The 25647-nt window shown below is 49.7% G+C and overlaps 1 protein-coding gene across 2 annotated transcripts in view; it reads right to left on the reverse strand.

Annotated features, from left to right (window-relative positions):
* Positions 1–25647, reverse strand: part of rasef (RAS and EF-hand domain containing) — a 104841-nt gene that overhangs the window by 52696 nt on the left and 26498 nt on the right. For both annotated transcript variants that reach the window (XM_072516654.1, XM_072516653.1), the window contains exons 4-9: positions 10834–10929; positions 6134–6211; positions 3960–4075; positions 2097–2165; positions 1296–1380; positions 28–119 (exon numbers count right to left, since the gene is read on the reverse strand). In XM_072516654.1, the coding sequence (XP_072372755.1) occupies positions 28–119; positions 1296–1380; positions 2097–2165; positions 3960–4075; positions 6134–6211; positions 10834–10929 (536 nt within the window). The remainder of the gene's footprint in view (positions 1–27; positions 120–1295; positions 1381–2096; positions 2166–3959; positions 4076–6133; positions 6212–10833; positions 10930–25647) is intronic.

A 25647-nucleotide genomic window follows, 5' to 3' on the forward strand; every position in this document is an offset into this window, starting at 1 on the left:
TCTGTGAAGATGTGCAAAGACATTCACCTGTCATATGCTAAAATCTGAGGCGACTGATGTCCACAGAGCTTTGGGCTGCTTCTGAACATGGCATTTCCTGGTGAGAAATTTGCTGCACGCTGTAATATTGCAGAAAATTCTGATTATTTGTGCATAATAGTATTTGCGTCATAGGCATAGATGTAATAGAATTTACAGTGCAAATGGAGGCCGTTCGGCCCATCGGGTCTACACCGGCCCCTGAAAGAGCACCTACGAAAGCCCACACCTCCACCCCAACCCCACAACCCGGCAATCCCACCTAACTGTTGGACACTAAGGGCAATTTAGCGTGACCAATCGGCCTAAAGCGCACATCTTTGGACTGTGGGAGGAAACCGGAGCACCCGGAGGAAACCCACGCAGACAGGGGGAGAACATGCAGACTCCACACAGAGAGTGACCCAAGCGGGGAATCGAACCTGGGACCCTGGAGTTGTGAAGCAATAGTGCTCACCACCATGCTACCGTGCCTCTAAAGTATAAAATATAAAGTTTCACATACGTGGCATGACTCTGCTGAAGTTGGGACGAAAAAAGAAATATTAATTTATATAGAACCTTTGATCTTAAATGCCTTGCACCCAATGCAGTATATTTGAAGTTTAAGGCGCGATCTTCCCAAAAGAAACGAAGTCCCCGAGCAAACAAATTTAGCCGCATGTATCCCGGCACTCGCAGTGCCGAGAAACATTTGGCTATTCACGCAACTCGCTTTAAATAAGGGCCCTGAACGGGGAACATGCGGCCGAGGCTTCACATAGTCCAGTTTTTTTCAACGATGTCCCAATCTCCGAGGCCCGCAAAAGAATCCCCAACCTCTTCCCCAGCCCAAACACTGCCAAGGTGCCCAGGTGCCAGAGGGAGAGCCAGGGTGCCACCCTTCCCTGTCCCTGACCACTCAGAGTTCTCCAATGGCCTGGGAAACCACCCAGGTGCAATAATGCCTGGTCCACGTTTGTGTAGCAAATGACACCTGGGCCAGGTCTCGCTGGGGAGGCCGTTAGTTCACAGGTTCCAGTAGAATCCGGTGTAAACATGGTTAAATGAGCCTAATGGCTCATTTAAAAATGCTGGAATGGAGCTTGCCCAATATGGGCAAGATCCAATTTGCAACGTTTCATGAAGTCTCATTAGATCACGCGAGGTGTTGAGCATTGCAAATCCCGCGGGAGGTGTCTCTCGCAAGGCCTAACGGCCTTGTTGCTTCACCGGGTCAGGCGCGACGAGACCATTCGATCAGAATGTACACTCACCAAAGACCTGTTATATTTGCTGAAACTGCTTTCAAGGGAAGATCGCAGACCATCATTGCTGTCATGAAGCTTTCTGTTCGCTGTCCTGTAAGAGGGGAAAACATTGTCCATGGATTACAAAGAAATCTGATTCCTTTTGGAAAGATGTCATATTATATTTCAAGACAGCTAGAGAAACTGAAGCTCTTTGCCTTGTATTTTGATAACGAGGCAGAGCCAACATGGTTTTATCAAACGGAAGTCATGGTTCACCAAATTATTGGAGTTCTTTGAAGGAGTCATATGTGCTGTGGATAATGGCGAACCATATATTGGACTTAATCTCCAGAAGGCACCTGATAAGGCCACATAAAAGGTTATGGTGGAAAATAGAAGCTCATGGCGCATTCGATTACAAATTGGCTAGCTAACAGCTAAGAGTAAGCATAAATAGGTCCTTTTTTGGTTGACAAAATGTAACAAGTCGTGTGCCACAGGGATCAGTGCTTTTGGTATCCTGGTGATTCATCAGACTGCTAAATCAATGATGTCGCAATCACACATCTTCCACAACTTTGAGCGCACAAGGGTCACAGATATGTGTCACTCCAATTGGCTCAAGCCATGTGGATATTAATCAGCAGCACCTCCCTCTCCCAATTTACAAGTAGGACTGTATAGTGCTCCTGTGTCCACCAGCCATTTGAGTAAACACGCCGATTGTGAAAATGTAAGAAAATGTGGCTCAAAATATTCAGAAACAACAGAACAGAATTATTGCATGTGAAGTGTTATTGAGAAATTTAAACTAAAGATACTTACTGAAGCATTTCAATCTGTCGCGTTAAGCTGTCCCTATCATATGTATACCCTTGGACCACGTCATGATTCCTGCAGTAGAAGTAAAAATGGAGACAAGGATAAAAATACATTCCTTTGCACAAAATTTTGAGCAGCAACAATAGTTGCACTTTAACTTGAGGAGAAATTAGTTACTGAAACGTAGAAAATAGGAGCTGGAGGAAACCATTCAGCGCTTAGAGCCTGTTCCGCCATTCATTATGATCATGGCTGATCATCCAATCAGTAGTCTAATCCCGCCTTCACCCCCAAATCCTTTGATGCCCTTCGCCCCAAGTGCTGTATCTACCTGCTGCTTGAAAACATACAATGTTTTGACCTCAACACTTCCTGTGGTAACGAATTCCACAGGCTCACCACTGTCTGGGGAAGATATTTCTTCTCATCTCAGTCCTAAATGGTCTACCCATATCCTCAGAATGTGACCCCTGGGGCGAGATTCTCCGACCCCCCGCCAGGTCGGAGAATCGCCGGGGGTTGGCGTGAATCCCGCCCCCGCCGGTTGCCGAATTCTCCGGCACCGGATGGGCCGAAGTCCCGCTGCTAGAATGCCTGTCCCGCCGGCGTGGATTAAACCACCTACCTTACCGGCGGGACAAGGCGGCGCGGGCGGGCTCCGGGGTCCTGGGGGGGGGGGGGGGGGCGGGGCGATCTGGCCCCAGGGGGGTGCCCCCACAGTGGCCTGGCCGGCGATCGGGGCCCAGCGATCCGCGGGCGGGCCTGTGCCGTGGGGGCACTCATTTCCTTCCGCCTTCGCCACGGTCTCCACCATGGCGGAGGCGGAAGAGACTCCCTCCACAGCACATGCGCGGGGATGCGGTGAGCGGCCGCTAACGCTCACGCGCATGTGCCGCCCGGCAATGTCATTTCCGCGCCAGCTGGCGGGGCACTTCCGCCAGCTGGCGGGGTGGAAATCAGTCCGGCGTGGGCCTAGCCCCTCAAGGTTAGGGTTCGGCCCCCCACGATGCGGAGGATTCCGCACCTTTGGGGAGGCGCGATGCCCGACTGATTTGCGCCGTTTTTTGGCGCCGGTCGGCGGACATCGCGCCGATACCGGAGAATTTCGCCCCTGGTTCTGGACACCACCACCGTTGGGAACATCCTTCCTGCATCTACCCTGTCTGCCCTATTAGAATTTTATAGGTTTCTATAAGTTCCCACCTCGTTCTTCTGAACCTAGCAAATACAATCCTAACAGACTCAATCTTTTTTTAAAAATTTAAATTAAGGGGCAATTTAGCGTGGCGAATCCACCTACCCTGCACATCTCTGGGCTGTGGGGGTGAACCCATGCAGACACGGGGACAATGTGCAAACTCCACACAGACAGTGACCTGGGGCCGGGATTGAACCCGGGTCTTCGGCGCCATGAGGCAGTAGTGCTAACCACTGGCCCACCGTGCTGCCCAGACTCAATCTTTCCTCGTATGTCAGTCCTGCCATCCCAAGAATCAGTCTGGTAAACCTTTGCTGCACACCCTCCATAGCAAGAACATCCTTTGTCAGATAAGGAGACCAAAACTGCACATACAATATTGCAGGCGTAGCCTCACCAAGGCCCTGTATAATTGCAGCAAGACAACCTTGCTCCTGTACTCGAATCCTCTCGCTATGAAGGCCAGCATATCATTTGCCTTTTTTACCGTCTGCAGTATCTGCAGGCTTACCTTTAGCGACTGGGGTACAAAGGCACACAGGTCTCTTGCATATTCCCTTCTCCTAACTTATGGTCACTCAAATAATCTGCCTTCTCATTTTTGCTACCAAAGTGGATAACCTCACATTTAACCAAATTAAACTCCAAATTATTCCTATTAATTTTACCTTTCTAAATTCAAACACTGATCTGCATAGTCACTTTTCAAAGTATCTATTTCACTCTGCAGCAGCATTATGTTTGTTTGGGCTTCAAGTAGTTCTTTCCTCAGTTTATCATTTTCCTATAAAAGACACAAAAAAACAAGCATTAACATTTACATTTCTTGACTGAATTCTGTTTGCAAGCCTCAACACTCTTGCCCATAAATTTCATTTTTACAATTGTTTAAAATTGATAATGACTTTGTAACAAGGTGGAATAATGCATCATCATCCTAGACACATTACAGGTGTAATATCTGAAGGAGGTAGCATTTGTAGATCAGGTATTCCTTCCAGAAAAGCAGAGAAAATGAAGAGATCAGCCATCCGAAGGCAACCTCATGCCATGTTTGTACTATCCATACTATTGTACTGTCAGGGGAGACTGTGGCATAGTGGTAATATCATTGGGCATAGTAATCTAGAGGCCCAGGCTAATGCTCTTGGGACGTGGGTCCAAATCCCACCATGGCAACTGGGGGAACGTAAATTCAATTAATAATTATGGAATGTAAAGCTACCCTCAGTAATGGTGACCATGACAAGTATCATTGATGAAAACCCTCTGGTTCACTAATGTCCTTGAGGGAAGGAATTCTGCCCTCCTTACCTGGGGCTCCAGACCCACAGTAATGTGATTGACTCTTAAATGCCCTCCGCGAAGGCCTAGCAAGCCACTCAGTTCAAGGGTGATTTGGGATGGGTAACAAATGCTGGTCTTGTCAGCACCAATGCAAGAAAAAAAAAGGTTTATCAGTGAGGGAATAAGCTACCAAATCATCTTGGCCACAGATAGTCCATGGTGGGAGAGTGAGAGAGTGTAGAGTCTATAAATGTAGAGACAGTTTGATTTTGCCAATTTTCCCCCTTTCTATCAATTCATTAAGACGCTCTCTCCTTCCTGGGGTACAGCTGCACAGAAATTCAATTAGGTGATTATTCCCAATAAGCCTTGACAGAAATATACAGGCTATGCTACCATGGAAAGCGCCACAGTAACGCTTGATTTTGTTTTCATCCGACATCCATGCATTAACACTACCAGAGGAGATTGCAGGATATCAATCAGATGTGGGAAGCCTGGCTGACTTTTTGCATTTCCAGAATCATGGGGTGCTGAGGCTAATTTTAATACGTCCACTGCTAACTCAGCAGTAGCTGGGAATGTATCTGGGGCATTCTCGCATTCAATTGTTCACTGGCTAAAGTCACCATGTTATTGGAGGAAGTGATTAAAAAAGCTTTTTCTCAGAAATCCTCAAACATTCATTTGTGTACAATGCAAGGATGGCTTATTTTTTAACAGCTGCCTTCAAATATAGACAAGTGTAGTGTACACACAGGGTTCGTTTTGTGATGTAACACTGCTGTCGCAGAACGTCACACAGCAAATTAAAATAAATGGATGAAAAAATTCTGCAATCCATGAATTTCCATTCCTAAATGAAGCAACTGGATCAGCGGGGCAAGAGATCTAATGCAGTGTGACAGCTCTCAGCAAAACTCAACGTTTCACATTGACTTTGTGTCATACAATTTACTATCTCAGTATATAGAATCTTGCACAAAAATGTCAGTGGCAGTAAGTCAATGAAAATAAATCACTTGTAATATAATCATGTGAATGAAAGATTTAGGATTTTTTGTATTCACAATCTAAGTGATTCACACACTCGTAAATTCTCCAAGTTTCTTTGCATTAATTGCAAAGCTGCAGTTTTCTTATAGATCTACTGCTATACTATAACCAAGAGAGCAGTTTTAACATCATTTCATTGCAGGAAACAGTAAGATTGGTTCAGCCACCTTTATCACCCTCCTCAAGTTTACCTTCCACTGACTTCAACAGAAAATAAAATTAGGCAAAGTGTAAATTAGGTGGCCAATCCCCTCCCATCAGCCTCTTACCAGGTAGGTTAGGTTAGGTTCAGATATCCCAAAAGCATTTGATTAATGTACCAGAAAGATTCAGAAAAGCGCACAAGAATTGTGTCGTGAAATTTACCCAGAACACTGTTGGAAAATATCCTCTATTGCAAAAATGGATTTATCTTTGCTTACTGAATGCTCACTGCATTTTCAAGAGTCTCAGTAATATTCCAGTGTGTCAGGAACTATACAGAAACATGCTTTCTTACCAAAGTAAAATCATTTATTTTTCTTTTCAATGCAATGCTCTCCTCCTTTGGGCTAAATGACCGGTATTGTTCTTCCAGCTGCAAGAGGAAAGTAATGAGTTTCTAGTTTTTCACACTGAATGAAAGTAAATCAGAAAGACTATTTTTGGACAACTTTCACAATGATTCACAAGTAAGACAGACTTTAAACATCCATCAAAGCTGCATGGAAAATATAAGACTTTACGCAAAGCCCAAGTCTAGATGCTAGTCAGGTGCAGGGTACTCAAATGCATTGAAGTTGACCTGGAACTGCCTGCATTTGGGGAATCATGTCAGTGGCATATGCCAAATGTGGCCCAGTGCAAACTGGCTCTTTGGTAGGAGCCTGCCTTCAGAGTTGGGGCAGCTGATGGCGGCTACCAAATTTAAGTAAAAATCATTCATGGGTTGTGGGCTTTGTTGGCTAAGCTAGTGTTTATTGCCTGTCCCTAATTGCCCCTCAGAAGGTGGTGGTGAGCTGCACCTTCATGAACCGCTGCAGATCATGTGGTGTAGGTACATCCACAGCGCTGTTAGAGGAGGTTCCAGGATTTTGACACAGCGACAATGAAAGAACAGTGATACATTTCCAAGATAGGATGGTGTGCAGCTTGGAGGGGAACTTCCCAATGCCAGGACCATGTCTTGTGGTTCATTAACAGCACCCAGAAGGAGGCAGAATTTCAACACAAAGGAGGATATAAAATGACACTGTAGATCATCTGTAGAAATTGTCCACTTTGCGACGCTGGGGTAGTCCCAGGACATAAGAACAGGATTTTCATTTTTGGGTCATGATGCTGATGTTGGGATAATTTCTAAGTAATAGCCCTGCATGACATCGGCAGGACAAGAGCATAATTATTTTTGACTGAAAGGCCAATTAATGGCCTGAGGGGTGGGGTCACCATTAATTAAGGATGACAGGCAGACCCCGGAAGCTAGAGGATCAACAGGATCCCTCCAGTACTGAGAGTGGCCGCCTACCAATACAGAAATAGGGAGAAGGGGCCTCAAAAATATTTCCCAAGCTATTTAAAAAGAAAGTGCTACAGCTTCTAGACCACCATTGTGGGGGAGGTCACAATTGACCCTCCAGGCATGTTGAGCTCTGTCGTCAGAGTGGAATCTGTCAGCTTTTGATTGACCTTTTAATTATGTTAACAAGCAACCCATCATTTGTGGGTGGGTAGCTGTCACCCCACCTGACCTACCTTCTTAACCATTTTCCCTAAGACAGGAAGATTCCAGCAAGTCGACAAACTGGCTGATACTGGGAAATTCCTGGTTCACCCGCCTCTGTCCTGAATCAAAATAAAGGAAACTAAGATGGTAGGAGGTGAGAGTTGGCTATGATGGATTGGGGAACGTTACTTAAAGGGATGATGGTGGAAAGGCAATAGCAAACATTCAAAGAGCACATGGGTGAACTGCAACAAATGTTCATTTCTGGCTGGTGCAAAAATAACCTGGGAAATGTGGCGAAATCATGCCTTACACTGGAAATTATAGATAGTATTAGATCATCGGAAGAGGAATACAAATTGGCTAGAATAAACAGCTGACCTGAGGTTTGGGAGCAGTTTGGAATTCAGAAAAGGAGGAAAATGGGATTGATTAAGAAGGGGGAAATAGGGTACAAGAGTACCCTTGCGGGGAACATAAAAACTGACTGTAAATAAGTATTTGAAGAGAAAAAGATTGGTGAAGACAAATGTAGGTCCCTTACAGTCAGAAACAGGGGAATTTATAATGGGGAATAAAGAAATGGCTGACCAACTAAATACCTTGTTTGGTTCTGTCTTCACAAGCAGGACACAAATAATGTACGAGAAATGTTGGGGAACACAGGAAGGAACTGAAGGAGATCTGTATTAATAGGGAAATGGTGTTGAGAAAATTGATGGGATTGAAGGCCAATACATCCCCAGGGACTGCTAACATAGGAAGTGGTCCTTGAAATAGTGGATGCATTGGTGGTCATCTTTCAAGATTCTATAGACTTTGGAACAGTTCTTATGGATTGGAGGGTAGCTATTTAAAAGGGAGGTAGAGAGAAAACAGGGAATTATAGACCAGTCAGCCTGATGTCAGTAGTGGGGGGAAAGCTAGAATCCATTATAAAAGATTTGATGGAAAACAGCGGCAGAATCGGAGAGAGTCAGCATGGATTTACGAAAAGGCTTGCCAAATCTATTATTCTTCGATGATGTAACTTGTAGATTTGATGAGGGGGAAGCTGTGGATGTGGTTTATTTGGACATTCAGACAAAGACCCCAGCTATGAACAATGTACATTAATGATTTAGATGAGGAAACTAAATGTATCTTCAAATTTGCAGATGACACAAAGCTGGGTCGGAAGGTGAGCTGTGCGGAGGAGGCAAAGATGATTCGGTGTGATTTAGACAATTTGAGCAAGTGGGCAAATGCATGTCATATGTAGTATAATATGGAACATGTGAGGTCGTCCACTTTGGTAGAAAAAACAGGGAGGCAGATTATTATCTGAATGGCTACAGATTGAGAAAGGGGAATGTGCAACGAGACCAGAGACCAGTCACTGAAAGTAAGCAAGCTGGTGCAGGAGGCGATAAAGAACGCAAATGTTATGTTGGTCCCTAATAGAATCCCAAAGTGCAGAAGGAGGCCATTCGGCCCATCGGGTCTGCACCGACCCTCTGAAAGAGCACCCACCCTTACCCGTAACCCAACCTAACCTTTTGAATACAAAGGGGCAACTTAGCATGGTCAATCCATCTGACCTGCACATCTTTGGACAATGGGTGGAAACTAGAGTACCCAGAGGAAATCCACGCAGACACAGGGAGATGTACAAACACCACACAGTCACCCAAGGCTGGAATTAAACCCGAATCCTGAGCGCTGTGAGGAAGCAGTGCTACCAATGCGCCCCTGGGCCACTCTAGCAAGAGGATGAAAGTACAAGAGCGGGAATGTCTTTTTGCAATTATACGTGGCCGTGGTGAGGCCACACCTGGAATATTGTGTGCAGTTTTGGTCTCTTTATCTGAGGAAGGATGTTCTTGCTATGGAAGGTGTGCAGCGAAGATTTACCAGACTGATTCCTGGGATGGTGGGAATGATGTAGGAGGAGAGATTGAGTCGGTTAGGATTATATTCGCTTAATTCTCTTTGATGTGGTTGATGTTTGTAAACATTATGGGTACAGCACTTAAAGAGTTACTTATCCATGAAGGAAGATGAATGAAGCACAGCTAACAGCTGTGTTTGTGGAAGCTGTCAATCATAGTCCATTAAGAGAAATGAATGAATGGCTTGCAGCTAAAGGAACTGAGGGATTTAAACACAGGTCACTGCTTTTCTCTTTCCAGGAATGGACACGTGGTGCTTCCTCTGTCTGAGCAAGCAGGTGTATGCCCAGGTGAGTGTTACAACAGTAGTTTTTTTCACTGCCCCTGTCTGGACTGCTCTCTAGCTTCCAAACAGAGGTCTCTTTTCTGGAGGGGCTGTGTGGGGGTTCCCCTATTCAGGGAATCTCAGGGGCCCCTGGAGGTGTCTCTCATTTTAGGGACGTCCTTGGGAAGTGGTGGTGTCTGCTAGGGGAGGGGTGGGCAGGTTGTGCATTGTGAGGGTGGGGGGTGGAGGCAGGCCCTCGGGTTGGCTTTGGGGTCAGCTCCCTTAAGGGGTTACCCCCTTGACCCATGGCGAGTTCTACCACATTAGGAACACGCTGGTAAATAAGAGTAGTGATCTGCGCCCACATGATGCCCGGCCCAGAGGACCAGAGAAGCGCGAGGGTTCAGAGATTCTGGTGCGGGCTGGCTAAGCATCCACCTGCTGGCGCATGGGCGTGAATCTCGATCCCGCCGCCAGCGGGGTCCCGAACACAGCGGTAGGCTCGGCACCCAGTGTGAACCTCGATTTCGGTCAGACGTCTGATCGCAATCTGCATCTGGCGTTGTGAGGAGGAGAATTCATTCCATTATCATGTACCATTTAATCAACTTTTTTTTAAATTTAGAGTACCCAATTTATTTTTCCAATTATGGGGCAAGTTAGGGTGTTTAATCCACCTACCTTACACATCTTTGGGTTGTGAGGACGAAACCCACGCAAACACGGGGAGAATGTGCAAACTCCACGCGGACAGTGACCCAGAGCCGGGATCGAACCTGGGACCTCGGCGCCGTGAGACTGCAGTGCTACCACTGCGCCACCGTGCTGCCCTTTAATCAACTTTTAAACTTATCTGTCAAGAGCTTTATGACTCCAAATTAGGCTCCCCCATGGTTGCAGATCCTCTGAGGAGCTGTTAACCATGATTCCTATAAATGCTGGCCTGTCCCCACAAAGGATCCGGCAAATTTGAGAGTGCAACATGTGTGCTCAATACTTGCAAATTTATGCTACACTGACAATAATTACAGCAACAGAAATGGGGGCGGGAATTCCTGAATCGGGACCCACTTGTCATTTTTAAAGCCTTTCCGCCTCCATTCCGACAGAGACAGAGGCATGAAAATGTGGGTCCTTGTTCCGAGAAGACACTTGGCTTTCGCAAATGACCTTTTCGAAAAGTTCATTTTGGAAAGTGATTTGTTTTTACACTAATGCCGATTAAAGCAAAATTAATCAATACTCAATTTACACTGCATTCTCAAAAGTTCTTTTACCATTTTAGAGACAACCCTTACCTTTTTAAGTTTTGTTACTGCTATCTGGAGTTCATTTACATTAGCATTGTATTGGTGTTTTAGGTTGCTGAGAGCAATCTCGGCTTTTCTTTGTTCCTGCAATCAAAGGCAAATGAGTTGAGCCATATCAAAACAATATATGTAACATAACATAGCAAAATGGTGTCTATTTAAAACACATAACACTCAAGTGTAACTAATGTGTTAGTATTACCCAGTTTTACATTCTCAGTGAAACCATTAATACCGAATTTGTATTTCTGCATAGAAGATGCTTTTCTACAAAGGAGGGAGTATTAATTATACCTCAAATGGCAAGAAAATGAGGCCACCCATGAGCAACAATGTCAGAGGCCTGACAGCAAGTCTGAATTTGCCGGCACTGCAATTAAAGGACTCACATTGGGTTCCTGCTGCTGAGCATTACTGAAGTATATCCCCCAACTGCAGCACTGTCAAAGACATTGGAGCAGGTCCTCATCAATTATAATCAGCACTTTTGCTATTTGTTCCCTCGATTCCCTCAAAATTCTCATTAAACCATAGACCAGATCCTTGTGATCTGCTTAGCTTAAGCGTGACTTATTTGTTTAGTGCAATTTATCTTTGAACAATAACCTCCATGAAACAGTTCTGTACTTAATATCCCCCTCCTCAGGGAAAACACCTTGGGCAGGATTCCCCGTTGCCCAACGCCAATATCGTCATCAGCAATCGGGCGGAGAATCCCTTCCGACGCCCAAATCAGGGTGGCGCCGGTATGACAACGTTTTTTGAGACTCCGCCCCCTCAAAACAAGCGTCACCGCGTTGCATGCCGCATGCCGTTGGCGCGTCATAAGGCCCTTCCCCAATGCTCCGAGTTCCCAACCACGTGGTTGACGTGTGGTCTGAACGGTCGGGAACCCGGTGTGGCGATCGAAGACTGTGTCCAGCGTTGTCACAGTCGGCCAGGAGCCGTGCCGCTGATCGGGGCGGCTTCCACGAGGGCTGGGGGGACTAGTGGGGGGTGGCCAGTGTCATGACATTCAAACACACACATCATGATAGACACACCAACAGACAAATCAGAACACACAACACCACAACCAATGACAGAAAGATATAAAAGCACAGACACGACCCCTGGTGGTCAGTATTAGCTGCAGAGGAGAACCAGGACACATCTATTGCCAAACACACTCAGGGAGACAGCACGTGCAGAGTATCCAGAACGAACTGTATTATAAGAGTTATAATAAAATAGAGTTGTACCACATACAACTGTGTTGGCTCATCTGTGCACCAGAGCACCCAACACCACAGCCAGGGAGTGTCTTGTGGGGCTGTATATGGCAGGTCGGGTCCGCGCTCAGCCGGCGCAATGTTGTACGACGAGACCACTGCAGGTCGTCGCCAAGCGCGTGCACGGCCACGGACCCGACCATTCTCCGGTCGTTTTTTGCGCGGGAGCCGGGAAATTTTACCTACCTCCGCTGCTAGCCCCTCGCCGGTCCCGGAATTGGTGGCGGTTCGGCGCCGATTCTGGCGTCATAAAACGCCACAATTCCCAAGCCGGTGTCGGCACTTAGCCGCAGAATCTGAGAATCCAGCCCCTTATTTAGCATCAGTAATTCTTTTACTCTTCACTACAAGCTTGCCTAATTAGTATAAATTTGTAACAGTTTCATACTCTAATGCCTGAATTTTCTCTTAGGCCACGTGCAAAGTCGGCATGGACGGGTGCAATGTAAAACCCGACAAAGGGTCATCTGGACTCGAAACGTTCGCTCTTTTATCTCCCTACAGATGCTGCCAGACCTGCTGAGACTTTCCAGCATTTTCTCTTTGGTTTCAGATTCCAGCATCCGCAGTAATTTGCTTTTATCTCGGGTGAGAGCGGGTTTCACCTGACGAAGGAGGCCTGGACAGTGGTGGCTGCTGAGGTCAATCTATATGATGCCGTGCAATACACCTAGCTGCAATGCCGCAAAAAGTTCACGATCTTCTGCGGTTGGTAAAACTTACTGCAAAGATGACATGGACCTGTGCAAAAGTCACCATCAGTTTTCCTTTCCTCTGGGCTGTAGTGCATTGGAGGGGGCAGTGAAATGGACTGCAAAATGCTCGCGTGGTGGGAGGGGGCATCTGGAATGCTCCTCAAGCACGATGGACTCCTAATGAGCCTTTCTATTGTTCCCAGTCAGGAGAAGACAAGTCAAAATACTGCGGAGTGCTGCCAAATTGGTAGGGGAGTCCCTCATCTGCTGGTGCTGACAAGGAGCGAGAGAGATGCGCTCGAGTTGGACTGCTAACAGCCCGCTCATTCCCATAGTCCTGGCAAGACGGGATTCTGGGATGAAAGCAAGTGTGAATGTCCCAGATGTGTGTGCTGCACATAAGGGAGCGGTCATGGGCCCTGAAAGTGAGTTGTCCTAGCCAGACTACCCAGTGAAGTTCCAATGCAGATACCACTGTGCCACGTTCTTTCACTATCTCATAAGGCCACTTAGCAAATATAGTGGTGATGACGGTTGAATTCACTGATGTTGTACCTTCCTTTCGCAGATGAGCCAACCATACCAGGTGCAGGCGACTCCCCATTAGGCACCCAGAAAGACATCACTCCTGCACCTATGTCACGCTGTCTCTCGCTACCAGACACCAGCGCAGATACTCACACGGTGGTGGGCGTTAGGTCATCACCTTCAGGGGTAGTGCACAGTGATGAGGGCACATCACAGTCATGTGAGGAGGTGGCAGAGGCAGAGAAGTCCCAGGGCGCAGTCAGTGGGAGCACTACTGGAGACCAGGTCCACGCTGAGCTGGAGCAGATGACGGGGCTCTGGAGGCATCCATCAGACGGCAGGTACTTTATGTCCAGTGGGGTGCACGAGGAGATCTGGCGGAGATCCATGAGGGTCTGTGTGCCGTGGCATGCGTCATTGAGGAGTCCATGTTGAACATCAGCATTGTGTTGATCCTGAGCATCAAGCGCACAGCCTCCTCAACTGAAATAGCGATAACTCTCGTGGAGAGGCAGCTTCAGGGACACCCTCAGGCGTTGCGCTCATAGAATCATAGAATTTACAGTGCAGAAGGGGGCCATTCGACCCATCGAGTCTGCACCGGCTCTTGGAAAGAGCACCCTACCCAAGCCCACACCTCCACCCTATCCCCATAACCCAGTAACCCCACCCAACACTAAGGGCAATTTTGGACACTAAGGGCAAATTTAGCATGGCCAATCCACCTAACCTGCACATCTTTGGACTATGGGAGGAAACCGGAGCACCCGGAGGAAACCCACGCACACACGGGGAGAATGTGCTCGGACCTGCAAGTCACCACACCAGCTGTGAGAGATGGATGAAGCACCGAGTCTCTCTGCTAGGTGTCCATCCATCAATGTTGATCAGGGAGATGCAAACACACCTCATGGTGCTTCTGGAAAAGGCAGCAATTCCTCCACCCCCTCTGCAAATGACCGCTGCATCGGACGATGCCGATCCATTGGCTGACGATCAATGGTACTGGATGTTTCTTCTCAGCTGGAGCCAATCCTGGCACCAGTGACCAGAGAACACCCGCCAAGGTCATCATGGCCACCACGGCAGCAAAGTCAGCAGGTTGCCTCTAATGCTGCTGCCAGCAGGGGAAGGGGGGGGGCACCAAGTTGCAGCACCTGCAGGTGCAAGTTTAAAGCACCTTCATTACAACATAGGTGTGTCATGAGTGACATTATTTGCATTTTAATTACTTTTGAATTTTCTGTTAGGTTTGGCACATTTGTATACTGTTCTTATGTTATGTCACATACATATGTTCCTCAATTCAATGGGCCGAGTTGGCTGCATGCTTTGTACATTAGCCAGATGTTACACAGGCTTGTAGGTTAAGAACTTTTATGTGATGCAACATTTCTGGGTTGGTTTCTTCAGGAAAGTTTTATTGTGAGTGAGACATTGTAATTGGATTAGATTGAGTCGGCCTCCATGCGTTGGACGAATGTTTGGTGGATTAATGCATCCCTTGCGTCCATGCCGCTCCCCAAATATTCCTGTTGTCCGCCTCAATGTCCTCACCCTTGCCATCCCAGGCTCATCCTCAGACCCAGCACTGGAGTAATCCACCTTGACTTGTGGTCCTGCTTCGCTTTCCTCAACCTCTTCTGGGTTCCCCTTGTCAGAATTAATTGTGCAGGGCACAGCACATGGCAGGTAGGCAGGCAGACACGCTCTGGTGGATATTACAATGACCCCATGGATTGGTCAAGGCATCGGAAGCATATCTTGAGTAGCTTGATGATCCCTTCCACCACCACACCTGTGGAGGTATGACTCCTGCTATATTTCCCCTCTGTCTCAATTTTTGGGTGACAGAGTGGGGTCATCAGCCACCATTTGAGGGATAACCCTAGTCACCCAGGAGCCATCCATCCAATCTTGCAGGAGCTATGACAGTCTTGGTACCTGGAGGGCTGCAAGATCTGTGAATCATGTGAGCTCCCTAGATAATGGGCACATACTTGCAAAATCAGAGTCCTGTGGTCACAATCTGCACATTCATCGAATGTATCCCTTCCTGTTGATAAAAGCCCCAGCTCGCCTGCTGGTGTCCTGATGGCCACATGTTTGCAGCCTGTAGCACCCTGGAGCCTGGCAAACCCAGCCATTGCAGAGAGTCCTCATCCTCACTATCTGGCTGCCCTCATGTTCAGTAGTTGGTGAAAGTGCGAATGTGTCTGAAGATGGCATTAATCGCTAGCTTGACACAATTATGTGCGGCTGGTTGCAAGACACCACACAGATCCCTCACTGAGACCTGGGGCGAAATTCTCCCCCAACGGCGCGATGTCCGCCGACTGGGCCCAAATCGGCGCCAATCAGACGGGCATCGCGCCGGCCCAAAGGTGCGGAATGCTCCGCATCTTTGGGGGCCGAGCCCCAACATTGAGGGGCTAGGCCGACGCCGGAGGGATTTCCGCCCCGCCAGCTGGCGGAAATGGCGTTTGTTGCCCCGCCAGCTGGCGCGGAAATGCAGCGCATGTGCGGGAGCGTCAGCGACCGCTGACAGTTTCCCGGCGCATGCGCGGGAGCGTCAGCGGCCGCTGACAGTTTCCCGCGCATGCGCAGTGGGGAGTGTCACTTCCGCCTCCGCCATGGTGGAGGCCGTGGCGGAGGCGGAAGGGAAAGAGTGCCCCCACGGTACAGGCCCGCCCGCAGATCGGTGGGCCCCGATCGCGGGCCAGGCCACCGTGGGGGCACCCCCCCGGGGTCAGATTGCCCTGCGCCTCCCCCCAGGACCCCGGAGCCCGCCCACGCCGCCTGGTCCCGCCGGTAAATACCAGGTTTAATTTACGCCGGCGGGACAGGCAATTTCTGGGCGGGACTTCGGCCCATCCGGGTCGGAGAATTGAGCGGGGGGGTCCCGCCAACCGGCGCGGCCCGATTCCCGCCCCCCGCCCAATCTCCGGTACCGGAGACTTCGGCGGGGGCAGGGGCGGGATTCACGGCGGCCAACGGCCATTCTCCGACCCGGCGGGGGGGTCGGTGAATGACGCCTCTGAAGTGAACCGGAGGTGTAGAAGTTGAAGGTCATTATGACCTTCAATGCCAGCGGCATGCAGTGACCACTCTTGTAGTTGGAGGCAAGTTAATTTCACAAAGGGACGCCGCCTGCATTCCTCTCTCTCCTGCCCCTCTAGTCCTCTTCAGAGGCGGTTCCAGAGTACACTAATCCGATTGTAATAGATACAGAGGTCTAATGCCTCGCAAATGATGGAACACTATCCATTAATTCTCAGGAAAACCTTCCAGGGAATTCCTGAAATACTGAAAGTCATGCTTAAAATGCTGAACACTATACTCACACAGCTAAGAACTCTATCACACAGAAACTGCGACTGGTCCAAGGGCCTTTTATTCCCACCTTTGGCTGAGGAACTGCAAAAAGTGTAATCCACACATTTTGCCTGCGCGACGAGCTAAAAATAGCACTGGCAGCGTAAAATCGCTATCAATTGGATTTTTAATAGTCTTTAATTGTCAGTGGGTGGACATCCAATTCATGCACGTGCCCACTGACCTTGTAATTGGGAAACACTCCTGATCTCTTCTTGGAAGATTTTAAACACTCCTGGGTTGGGCGCTTGCCCAGCCTAGACACATAAAATTCTGGCCTAAGTTTCACACAATAGCAATTGGGTTGAGGCTGCTGAAACTCAATTCACAGAACATAGTTATAGCCACTAGGCCTTCATCAACATGGTTTTGATTTAAATATAGGAGTCAGAAGTTAAAAGATCACATGCTGACATATTGTGCCTTCCAACTCCAAGATAATAATATATTTTGGAATGGTTCCATAACTAATTTGTTGCCACAGCAACATGACTACTCCACTACAAATGTGAAGCATTTCATACATATTGTTTGAGATCTGAAGGTAACAATTATACCGAGCTACCAGTGGTTCTGACTCACCAGACTTTTAGAGATAAACTCTCTCTAAAACACCTGAGCCCAAATCTGAGGTTAGGCATGTTTTAAGTGTACAGAGACATTTGTTCCAGGTTCAAACCATACATATGCTCCTTTACATGTCACAAATGTTATTCAAAAGCAACTTCATTGTATTTGGCTCACTGTTTGAAAACTATACAAATATTGCCCTTATTTAAACAGTGATTATATATTGATGGCCCAGTGACACATTGTAACATTTTCCTTGCTCGAGAGAGTGACAAACTTCCAAGAATACCTACAGTGCAGAAGGAGGTAATTCGGCCCATCGATCTGCACGGACCATCAGAAAGAGCACTCTACCTAGGTCCACTCCAGCGCCCACCCCACCCTATCCCCATAAAACCCATGCAGACATGGGGAGAATGTACAAACTCCACACAGTCACCCAAGGTCAGAATATTAGCCCGGGTACTGGCGCGGTGAGGCAGCAGTGCTAACCACTGTGCCATGACCTTGAAAGTTTATTTTGAACCCAAAAGCTGACGAATGTAAATATAATACTCAGTGCACCTTCACAAAACCTATTTTCAATTCTGACTTGTAAAGTGGACTGTTGTTCTGAGTTACAACCAGCCTCCCAAGCATGACAAAAGGCATCTATTTTACAGGAATACAAAGTTTGTTTTGAATGTAGAAGTCCATATTTTAATGGGTGTGAGGCAGAATGATGCCAACGGTTCAGGTTCAGTCCCTGTACTGGCAATGGTAATTCATACCCTGCTTCCTCGACTCACCCCAAATTTGCGGAGTGGTGCCCATCAAGCTACGAGTAGCCAAATTATCTATCTTTCTTTAACAGATGCGATGCCTATGGCCCTTTGAGCAATGGCAAGATACATACATACTCTAACGGATACCATTCATACGGGTAATAGAGTGAAAGAATGATCTGTGTACTTGTTGTATCAAGTAATTTACAGATGGAGTGAGGGCACAGGTGTTGGCTTGAGGTAACAACTACATACGAAGGTCATAAATAAGAAAGCAAATATTTAACAGTCACAATGTACTTGATGCTTAATGTTATCAGCTCTGCCTTTTTTCCTGCAACACCTTTTTTCCAGCACTATTTACTGTTGAAAATTATAACACAAAGGATGTTAAGTCAGGTGTAGCATACTTGAAGGAAAATTGTTGTATTTTCAGACATGCTTATGCTGTGTAAAAAGTAATATCTGATGTAATGCAAACTATAGTAAATACAACGTTGTGTTTGAAGAGGTTGCTGTGAGTGTTCTGTTGTGAATTTCAGGCTCATTAAGGGTGAAGGATGCTGGCAATCCCGGGAATGGAACAATTTTCCATTGAAGGCTCTCAAGTGTCAACATCAATCACTTCTAAATGAGGTACAGTCCAGCTAAACACAGTAAAGAATTTAGGCTCTGGGATTCCCCCATGGGATAAAACACAAGAACAATATGTGAAATCTATCTCTCCAATACTTTATTTTAAATCTCATGTTGTAATTTCAGGATTTGGGTGCATTGCAGTGTGAAGTTAAAATTCAGGAGCAAATCATTTCCACTCACACCAAATGTAATAAAAGCAGGAACCCATTCACAAACACAGGGGTTATTTTCAATTTCACCATCTGGGCAGCAACCTAGTGAAGTGGATTAATTACAATCGATATTTAGTTGATGGAGAAAATGATTCCATGGGCTGAATTCTCCGCCAGTAGCGGAGTGACCCATGAGGCAGAGAATCCAGCATCGTGAAAAAAATGGAATCGGCGTCCACCAGGATAGAGGTTTGCTCCCCATTCCAGCGGAAGAATGCAAATGGGTCTTAATAGTCCATTTTCATACATTTAGCAGGCTGCGCACCATATTGTCCAGACCCATGTATTTCTCATGTCCTCTGGGCTAGGAATCATGTGGGTGAGAATTACTACTGGTCCTGACAAATGTGGCCCAGCTGCAGTGGACTAAGGGGGTAACTCTTTTAGGGAGTTGCCCCCAAACTCCATCCACGGCCCCACCCACCCCCCGCCCCACACACACTGCGAGAACATCCTACCCCATCCCCACCAGATTTCGCCTGACCAGAAACTCCTAAATAACGAGGCCCCCACAGAGATTCCCGAAATAAAGAGACCGCGCACAGACTCCACAGAAAAGAGACCCCTATCAGGAAGTCCCACTAGAAGAGAGAACCCTGTCAAGAACTCCCCAGAAAAGGGACCCCAGTCAAAAAGCCCCCAGAAGAGACTCTTCCCCCCACCCCCCGCTCCCCCTCCCCCCCCCGCCTTCCGTCCCCGCCTGCCCCTCTTCCTCCCCCGCCGCTCCCTCTCCCCCCCACTATCCCTCCCCCGCCACCACCCCCTCTCCCCGCCACCCCCTCTCCCCGCCACCCCCTCTCCCCCCCACTACCCCTCTCCCCCGCCACCCCCCCTGCCGCCCTCTCCTCCCCCCTGCCGCCCCCTCTCCCACCCCTGCCCCCTCTTCCACCCCTGCCCCCTCTTCTCCTCCCGCTCCCGCCCCCCCCCCCCCCCCCCCCCCCCAGAAATGAGAATAATGTCTGGAAGCTAGAGCACAGTCCAGACAGAGCCTGTGAAAAACATCGCTGCTTTAATAGTCTTCTGGGCAATACACCTGCTGGTTCAGGCAGAGAAAGCAGCACCTATCAATTCCTGGAAAAGGAAAAGCAGTCAGCTGGATTTGAACCCCCTCAGAGCTTTATCTGCAAACATTCATTTATTTCTCTTTGATACTGATTTTACTAGGCTGTGATTGACAGCTTCCACACACCCCAGCTGTCGGCATTGTTCCAATCATTTCACGGTTAAGTAACTTTGAAGTGCTTTAACAGCAACGTTTATAAACATCAAGCTTTGATTGACAGTTCCAGGACCACTTCAAACAGAGTTAAGTGCTTTCCAATCACCTCCTTTCACGATTGAGTCAATTTGAAGTGGTCACCAAAAACTGACAGCACTTAACTCTGAAGTAGTCCAGGAGCTGCAAATCAAAGCTTGATTTTAAAAACATTGCAGTTAGAGCACTTGAGAGTTAAGGAAGATGATTGGAGAACAGCCAATGTTGTTCCTTTGTTTAAGAAGGGTAGCAAGGATAATCCACGTAATTATAGGCCGGTGAACCTTACGTCAGTGGTAGGGAAATTATCGAAGAGGATTCTTCGAGACAGGATTTACTCCCACTTGGAAATAAATAGATGTATTAGTGAGAGGCAACATGGTTTTGTGAAGGTGAGGTCATGTCTCACTAACTTGATTGAATTTTTCAAGGAAGTGACGAAGATGATTGATATGGGTAGGGCAGTGGATGTTGTCTACATGGACTTCAGTAAGGCCTTTGACAAGGTCCCTCATGGCAGACTTATACAGAAGGTGAAGTCGTATGGGATCAGAGGTGAGCTGACAAGATGGATACAGAACTGGCTCGGTCATAGTAGACAGAGGGTAGCAGTGGAAGGGTACGCTTCTGAATGGAGGGCCATGACTAGTGGCGTTCCTCAGGGATCAGTGCTGGGACCTTTGCTGATTGTAATATATATATAAATGATTGGAGGAAAATGTAACTCGTTTGATTGGTAAGTTTGCGGACAACACAAAGGTTGGTGGAATTGCGGATAACGATGAGAACTGTCAGAGGATACAGCAGGGTAAAGATCAATTGGAGACTTGGGCAGAGAGATGGCAGATGGTATTTAATCCGGACAAATGTGAGGTAATGCATTTTGGAAGGACTAATACAGATGGGAAATATACAGTAAATGGCAGAACCCTTAAAAGTATTGATAGGCAAAAGGATCTGGTTGTACAGGTACACAGGTCACTGAAAGTGGCAACGCAGGTGGAGAAGGTAGTCAAGAAGTAAGGCAGTCAAGAAGGCATACGGCATGTTTGCCTTCATCAGCCGGGGCACTGAGTTTAAAAATTGGCAAGTCATGTTGCAACTTTATACAATCTTAGTTAGGCCACATTTGGAACAGCGTTCAGCTCTGGTTGCCACACCACCATGAGAATGTGGGGGCTTTGGCGAGGGTACAGAAAAGATTTACCAGGATGTTGGTTGGTATGGAGGGCATTAGCTATGGAGAGGTTGGAGAAACATGGGTTTGCGCTCACTGGAACGACGGAGGTTGAGGGGTGACATGATAGAAGCCTACAAGATTATCATAGAATTCATAGATTATCGTAGAATTTACAGTGCAGAAGGAGGCCATTCGCCCATCAAGTCTGCACCGGTTCTTGGAAAGAGCACCCTACCCAAGATCAACACTTCCACCCAACACTAAGGGCAATTTTGGACACTAAGGGCAATTTATCATGGCCAATTTACCTAAGATTATGAGGGACATGGACAGAGTGGATAGTCAGAAGCTTTTTCCCAGGGTGAAAGAGTCAATTACTGGGAGCATAGGTTTAAGGTGCGAGAGGCAAGGTTTAAAGGAGATGTACGAGGCAAGTTCTTTACACAGAAGGTGGTGGGAGCCTGGAACTCGCTGCCAGGGGAGGTAGTGGAAGCAGATACGACAGTGACTTTCAACGGGCGTCTTGACAAATAGATGAATAGGATGGGACTGGAGGGATATATTCCGAGGAATGGTAGGGGATTTTAGTTCAAATGGGCAGCATGGTTGGTGCAGGCTTGGAGGGCCAAAGGGCCTGTTCCTGTGCTGTAATTTTCTTTGTTCTTTGAATGGAAGAATGCTGACTGCATTGGGGAGGCAGTGGCACAGTGGTATTGTCACTGGACTAGTAATCCAGAGTACTCCCAGGTTCAAATCCCACATCTGCAGATGGTGATATTTGAATTCAATAAAAATCTGGCATTAAAAGTCTATTGATGACCATGAAACCATTGTTGATTGTCGTAAAAACTAATCTAGCTCACTAATGTCCTTTAAGAATGGAAATCTGGGGCGAAATTCTCCGTTATCGGCACAAAGTCTGCCGATCGGCGCAAAAAACGGCGCAAATCCGACTTGCGTCACGTCGGAAAAATGGGTCGAAAGTCTCCCGGCCCGAAATGGGCTAGCAGCGACGTAACGGGATCCGCGCTTGCGCAGTGGTTCACGCCGTGCAGCGTCATACGCGCCGCACAGCGTGACGGCTCATAAGGCCGCGCTGCTCCCCCCCACCCGACCGGAACACCCCGACCCGGAACACCCGACCGGAACACCCGACTGGATGGCTGGCCGCCGCTCAGCCCCGAGGTTTGAGTCACGGGATGTGGAGGCGCTCCTGGACGCAGTGGAGCAGAGGAGGGACGCCCTGTATCCCGGGCACGGCCGCAGAGATGCCCCACGCCACAGCCGGCGTCTGTGGAGGGAAGTGGCAGAGGCCGTCACCGCTGTGGCCCTGACACCACGGACAGGCACCCAGTGCCACAAGAAGGTGAACAACCTCGTCAGAGCAGGCAGGGTGAGCCTCCCCCATATCCCCCCCCCTCCCCCATAACCCCCCCTGCCCCATATCCCCCCTCCCCCATATCCCCCCCTCCCCATATCCCCCCTCCCCATATCCCCCCTCCCCCATATCCTCCCTCTCCCATATCCCCCCTCCCCCATATCCCCCCTCCCCCATATCCCCCATATCCCCCCTCCCCCATATCCCCCCTCCCCCATATCTCCAAGTGAATCCAGCCCTAACCTTAACCTCTGCAATGCACGCGCAACCGATGGCGTACATTCATATACCTGAGTGACAGTGTTGCCTTTTACCCCCTGCCACCACCCCCACCCCTCCCCCCCCCCCCCCCCCCCCCACAGGAGAAGCGCGCACACAACAATAGGGAGCATGTGAGGACTGGAGGAGGCCCCGCTGATGAGAGGCCACTGACCGAACACGAGGAAAGGGCCCTGGAACTGGCTGGCGGACCTGACGACCGGGAGGTTGCTGATGCAGAGGTCGGGGGCGTACTAGAAAGTGAGCCACCGACAGCCCGTCCCCATATCCCCCCTCCCCCATATCACCTGATCACTGCCTGCGTGTCTAACCATGCATGCTTCATTGTGTATCGCAGGACCAAACGTCCAGGCACCCATCCCCGCAGATGCAGACCGCCTGCAGGATGCCCCTCGGAGGCCACAGGAGACAGAGAGACCCGGACCCTCCAGCATGCGACGCCCGCAGGACGTCCCTCGGAGGCCACGGGAGACAGAGAGACCCAGACCCTCCAGCATGCGACGCCCGCAGGACGCCCCTCGGAGGCCACGGGAGACAGAGAGACCCGGACCCTCCAGCATGCGACGCCCGCAGGACGCCCCTCGGAGGCCACGGGAGACAGAGAGACCCGGACCCTCCAGCATGCGACGCCCGCAGGATGCCCCTCGGAGGCCACGGGAGACAGAGAGACCCGGACCCTCCAGCATGCGACGCCCGCAGGATGCCCCTCGCACACCACGGGAGATGGAGAGACCTGGAGCAACAGGGAGACGACACCCCCGTCACGTGTGGGAGCGACCACCCAGCGACGAGGGGGGCAGCCACAGGCCCCCGTCACATCCGAGCCAGGACACCACTACCCAGGACACCACTACCCAGGACACCACTACCCAGGACACCACTACCCAGGACACCACCACCCAGGACACCACTACCCGGGACAGCACTGCCCAGGACACCCCTACCCGGGACACCCCCTACCCGGGACAGCACTACCCCAGGAAGACGAAATACCGGACAGTGACTCAGAGTGGATGGTTGGAGACGAACCCCCACCCCAAAGTGCCATGGACTCAGAGTGGGACGAAGAGCACGACACAACGCCACTGCTGTCACCAACACCCTCCACCATCGCAGAAACACTCACCTCGGTTGGGCACTTTAGTGATGAGGCGTCTGGTACACTCACTGGTGCGCACAACACAGCCGTCCCGGTACAGCAGGTGGAGGTAGGAGCAGCAGAGGGGCCGGGCGGTCGGAGGGCAGCCCAGCCCAAGCAAACATCTGCCGCCCAGATGGATCCCGGGTTCCTGGAGTTTCCACACCCACACATCGATCCGATGCAACCACCGACCCGGAGACGAGCGAAGAGGGTGACGGCCGGCTTGCGGCGGCTGCAGTCGCAGGTGGAGGAGTCCACCCGCGTCCAGGAGCTGGAAGTGGTGCCGGTCATGCGTGCCACCCAGGCCCGACACCGCACGGGTGGCGTCCGCGGTGGAGGCAATGGGTGCGACGGTGTCAGACATGGGGAACGGTTTGCGAGGCCTGGGGCCTTCCGTGCAGGCGGCGTCTGTGGCCCAGGACATGGCTGCCCTCTCACAGGAGGCCATGAGCCAGCGGCAGCGGCAGATGGCAGAGGCGCTCAACACCGTAGCCCAGTCTCAGCAGGCCATGGCCCAGTCTCTGCAGGCCATGGCTCAGTCTCTCCAGGCCATTGCTGAGGGCATCGGCGCCAGTGGCCATGTGCGAGCCGGCGTCGCACTGTCACAGACAGGGTTTGCCAACCCCCTGGGGCTCCATGGCTGCAAACCTGCAGACCCCTGTCGATACCAGCACGGACCTCCAGGACTGGCAGCGCCAGATGTTGGGGGGGCATCGGATGGCCAGTCCGTTCGTAGAGGCCTGGGGGCCATCGGGCACCCCGAGGGAGGAGGAGGTGGTGTGGTCCGTCCCGGCTCCCCCTGTAGGGGAGGTCCCGGAACACCGCGACACCTCGGACTCCCCCCCCTTCCGTCCCAGGTGCATCGGGTGGGCAACGGGCAGGACAGGCTGGCAGCTCGCCATCCCAGTCGCCCGGGCCACAGCCTGGCCCATCTAGGCCAGGACGCCCCAGGAAACGGCCGCCAAAGGGATCCAGTGTCAGAGGGTAGGAATCACAGGAGTCCACCTCCAGTTCTGCTGTACCGTCTGGGGAACCACGTAGACGTAGTCAAAGGGCCCGTAAGGCCAAACAATTAGACACTGAGTAAGTTGGCACGGATGCAGGGCACAGATGAGTTTTAGGGGCTAGGGCACGTGCATGAACTCGTTTCGTTATTAAAGTCAATGTTACACCTACAGAAGCTGCCTTTGTGCTCTGTCCAAAGCGTGCGGGGGTGTCATGTACGTTGAGCGCAAGTGTGTGTGTGAGGGTTGGTCTTACCTCAGCCCCAGGTGAGTCTGCCCCCTTCCCCCTGGGCCGCCATCAACATCCCCCCGGGCAGAGGACGGGACCGTGCGCTGCAGTGTCACAGCCGCATGCAGGGATGGTCCGGGTGGATGGTGGTACTGTGGCCATGGGTCAGACATAGTCCAACGATGTGGAGCCAGGAGCTCACCGCAGGGCAGGTTGTCATCATCCTCCTTGGCCTGCAATAGACACGCGTCCACCCGCAACTGTGTGAGCCCGGCCGTTGTG

The sequence above is a fragment of the Scyliorhinus torazame genome, chromosome 9 (genome assembly GCF_047496885.1).
Source record: "Scyliorhinus torazame isolate Kashiwa2021f chromosome 9, sScyTor2.1, whole genome shotgun sequence".
NCBI classification, from domain to species: Eukaryota; Metazoa; Chordata; class Chondrichthyes; order Carcharhiniformes; family Scyliorhinidae; genus Scyliorhinus; species Scyliorhinus torazame.